Consider the following 4,212-nt stretch of genomic DNA (forward strand, 5'->3'; position numbering starts at 1 on the left):
ACCTGTATGTGTCCAATGAATTCACGGATGCATGGGAAGTCCCTAGTTGAGGGCCTTAGTAACCGGAGCTCAGTAAAAGTAGGCTTTATAATCTCTCGTTACCAGCCCAGCCTCTACCCCTGGCGTTGTTCGGACGCCAAATCCCGCTGGGGACTGGCTTTTTCCTGGACTCTGAGCGGTGCGTCCTCAGAGGGGAGCCGGGAGGTCCTCTGAGCAGCCAGGAGGGGGCAGCAGCGACCTCGCAGTCTCTCTAGCCGGGGAAGGGCGCTCTTGCCGCGGAGGCTGTGGCGGACCCGGAAGCGCTCGGCCGCCGTCGCGACCCCCCGGCGCCCCGGATGGGGAAGGAGGCGAGCGGCCGCCCTTCCCGGCCGCGCAGCCCTAGGAATTGCGGGCAGGTGGGTTTCGAGCGGGAGTCAGTGTTTGCGGGCCTCTTTCTCCTCCGCCATCCTCACGGGCGGCGGGCGCGGGAGGCCCCGGAGGGGGAGTGGGGCGCCCCCGGGGACACCTGCCCGACCCCCGGCCCCACGGAGGGGCGTTGCCCTTTCCGGCGCCGCGGATCCTCCACCCGGGGCGAAGCCGTGAGCTCCTGGGGCCGGGGTCCTTGCTGCAGTGAGGGGGGCTCCCAGGGTGTCTCGCTTGTGAAGCAAAACCTAGCGCGGGCTCTATGGAAGAAATAAGGTCGGCAATAAGAATTTTCTTCGCAGACTTGCAGCATGACCCTGGTATTTCTGACTCTTAAGTTTTCATTGTGAAAAAGGGGTCGCTGTCTTCGAACCTCCCAAGAGTTTTTCCGTTATAAGTGGAGTGATAACTTTTTAAAGGATGTTACGCTCAGTTAATGGATTAAGAATCTTTGAGTCCTTGGTACCTTCTTTCTTTTCTTTTTTCTTTTCTTTTTTTTCCCTTTTCTTTCTTTCTTTCTTTTTTTTTTTTTTTTTTTTATAACACATGCCTTTGAGAACTCCGTAAATAAAAGCTCTGGATCCTATCCCTAGAAATTTGCACTAAGTGCAGCTACAAGCATACAGCGACAGGGAGGGCTTTGGGTGAAGCCTCGGGGATACGTGAACCCCTGAGCTAACTGGTTTAGAGGGAGACGTGATGTGAGGCCCAGGCTTTGGGGTCAGACATTGGTTTGAATCTGGCTCCAGTGTTTATCACTGTTAACTTGGGCTAAAGTTACTTTAAGCACTTTGAATCTCAGGTTGTTTGTTGTTTACTAACTAAAGTGGAGCTAATGCTAACTTGAAAGCATGCGGGGATTAAATGAAAGAAGCTCCAGAGGCACTTGGCGCGGAGTAGGCACTCAGTACGTACTAGCTACCAGATGTCTGTTATCATCCGTGGGATTATAACTTAAAATCTGAAACAGAGGTTGAATGTCCACGGATATAAAATGGCCACCGCACACATGTTGCTCAGACTTCTAACAAACTGGGTTGCTTTGACTTTAACTCTGTTCTTCCCGGACGGTTCACAGCTTTCCGAGGTTCATGGTGTGTCTTTTTCCAGGAACTTGGCCTAGCCTGGGTTGCCGCCTTTGAAAGCGAGGCAGGTCGGTGCAGTGTCAGCCACCACCCGGCATGGGATTTCCAGAGAGGTCTTATTTCGGAACTTTATAAGGAACGAGAACCACGTGGACTTCTGCGAGGGAGACTGAGCTGGCCTGAGTTTGAGGGAGAGGATAATGGGGCCCCAGCCTGTAGCTGACACTGAGGAGGCCAAGTGGCAGAAGGTCCTGTACGAGCGACAGCCGTTTCCCGATAACTACGTGGACCGGCGTTTCCTGGAAGAGCTCCGGAAAAACATCCACGCCCGGAAGTACCAGTACTGGGCCGTGGTGTTCGAGTCGAGCGTGGTGATACAGCAGCTGTGCAGCGTCTGTGTGTTTGTGGTCATCTGGTGGTATATGGATGAAGGTCTTCTGGCCCCCCAGTGGCTCTTTGGGACCGGCCTGGCCTCTTCACTGATTGGCTATGTTTTGTTCGATCTCATTGACGGAGGTGAAGGACGGAAGAAGAGTGGGCGGACCCGGTGGGCTGACTTGAAGAGCGCCCTGGTTTTCATTACTTTCACCTACGGTTTTTCCCCAGTGCTGAAGACCCTGACGGAGTCTGTCAGCACTGACACCATCTATGCCATGTCAGTCTTCATGCTTTTGGGCCACCTCATTTTCTTTGACTATGGCGCCAATGCTGCCATTGTATCCAGCACGCTGTCCTTGAACATGGCCATCTTTGCTTCTGTCTGCCTTGCCTCGCGCCTGCCCCGTTCCCTGCATGCCTTCATCATGGTGACTTTTGCCATCCAGATTTTTGCCCTGTGGCCCATGTTGCAGAAGAAACTGAAGGCATGTACTCCCCGTAGCTACGTGGGTGTCACGCTGCTTTTTGCATTTTCAGCCTTGGGAGGCCTGCTGTCCATTAGTGCTGTGGGAGCCATCCTCTTTGCCCTTCTGCTGTTTTCCATCTCTTGTCTCTGCCCTTTCTACCTCATTCGCCTGCAGCTTTTTAAAGAAAACATTCATGGGCCTTGGGATGAGGCTGAAATCAAAGAAGACTTGTCCAGGTTTCTCAGCTGAGTTAGGGACTTCCATTCGGTTCTTAAGGGAAGCTGATAGACTAATCTTCCCGGCTCATACAAGATTTGAAGGCAGAATCCCATTCTGGAAGCAACATACTATTGTGGGTGGGGGAACAGAGATGAAAAGAAGAAGCTAACCAAGGGCGTGAGTGATGAAGGTGTTTTTCTTTCTGTTACTTTGTGGATGAAAAAGCTTTCTGGGACCCTCTTGAATTACTGCCTCATTATTGCTGTAACAAAGGAAGTGATGTGGTTTCTATTAAAAAAATAACAACACATCCATTAAGTTGTCCCATGATTTTTCTGTAATCAGAAGGCTGACAGAAGGGGCATGAAGAGAATGAAAGTATGTGTGTGTGTTCAAGTCACTTCTCTCCTTTGGTTATCTGGATCTCAAATCCTACAATCCTAGATGCTGTGACATTTTGTCGCCTAAGATCACAGAATTGGTTATTTAACCTTACCTCACTCAGAGTTTCTACGTAGTTCTTAGTGAGGCACGTGCACACTAACTGCCTGGGACCCGGATGTGATGTGTCGCAATACATAATCAGAATGCTGAGGGAATTCAGAGGCTGGAGGCCAAATTGAATTGGAGAAACTAGGAAATATTTATTAGAGGAGATGGCATTTGAGCTTGGTCTTGGTGGTTAGGTGAGATTTAAGTAAGTAAAAGATGGTTTTAGGGCAAGGTGGCAAAGGCCTTTAGGAATCAGGTCAGTGATCTGATCAAGGCATACAAGTCACACGAGTCATACTTTGTGTGGCTAATGGCAGCTGAAAACTGGATGGAGCTTGGCCCCGGCCAGGGAGGGCGATCACTACTCTGCTCCAGCTGAGTGTTTCTAATCAGAGCGTAGGCCTGGCTGCAGAGCTTCAGATCTCTGATGACCTCTAATGATTTCTAAATGAAGTCTCAGTAGCTGTAATTGTGATTTTTAATGTGAAATCTGACTTGTAAATTCTGTCAGATTTGAATCTGGACAAAAGCCACACTCGCATGCAACATGTGGCTGCCTTTGGGCCACGTCTGTTTTTTAGGACAAGCACAAAAGTGGGAAGGTGTTTCATGGGAGATCAGGGTTCTGGGGGTTTGAGGGAAAGTTGGAAAGGAAGGTTTGAGTAACAAGTAGGGGTGTGAATATTCAGGAATTTGGGCTTTAACCACAGGTCATTGGGAGCAATCCAGTTTATCTAAGGAGGGAGCAAATGCTTGGATCTTGGGTTATGCAACTGCTCTGTGTTTCAGTTTTTTCATCTGTAAAGTGGGAATGGAAGTATTTACCTCTAGAATTGTGATAATTAGATGAGATGTATGAGTGCTTTGAGGAACTCTGGGCGCGTAGCAGAGGAACGGTAATGTTCGCCGTTACTGCTGTATCAGGTTGATCTCTAGGACGACTTGAAGAGGGACAGAGATGAAGTATAAGATGCATCGGGTGCTTCCCAGAATATCTGGTAACTCATGACATAACTTGTTTGGGGCAATCCCTTCTCACTAGAAATTAATTTCAAGTCAGAAACTAAGTAATGCTTGTATTTCTCTGAACATAGATTTCTCAAAAAATGTCTCGAACAGGACTGTGAACTAGTGTCTTCAGCTCTTTGGACTGATGAGAATAGTGTTTC

The 4,212-nt window shown here is 49.3% G+C and overlaps 1 protein-coding gene across 2 annotated transcripts; it reads left to right on the top strand.

The window, feature by feature from the left end:
* Positions 1 to 304: 304 nt before the first annotated feature.
* PIGC (phosphatidylinositol glycan anchor biosynthesis class C) lies at positions 305 to 2,865 on the top strand. 2 transcript variants are annotated; one of them, XM_047077320.1, is made up of 2 exons: positions 305 to 395; positions 1,513 to 2,865. In XM_047077320.1, the coding sequence occupies exon 2, from the start codon at positions 1,688 to 1,690 to the stop codon at positions 2,579 to 2,581; it is 894 nt and encodes a 297-aa protein (XP_046933276.1). In that variant the 5' UTR covers positions 305 to 395; positions 1,513 to 1,687; the 3' UTR covers positions 2,582 to 2,865. The 2 variants fall into 2 exon arrangements, with proteins under 2 accessions (XP_046933276.1, XP_046933277.1); XM_047077321.1 differs by lacking the exon at positions 305 to 395 and adding an exon at positions 569 to 722.
* Positions 2,866 to 4,212: the final 1,347 nt, after the last annotated feature.

This window comes from Lynx rufus, unplaced genomic scaffold (assembly GCF_022079265.1).
Source record: "Lynx rufus isolate CCGP_SWC_20201006 ecotype Redwood Valley unplaced genomic scaffold, mLynRuf1.p SCAF_15, whole genome shotgun sequence".
Lineage (NCBI taxonomy): Eukaryota > Metazoa > Chordata > Mammalia > Carnivora > Felidae > Lynx > Lynx rufus.

Coding starts and splice junctions, on each gene's coding strand:
- PIGC (XM_047077320.1), top strand. CDS start 1,688: ATGGGGCCCCAGCCTGTAGCTGACACTGAGGAGGCCAAGTGGCAGAAG.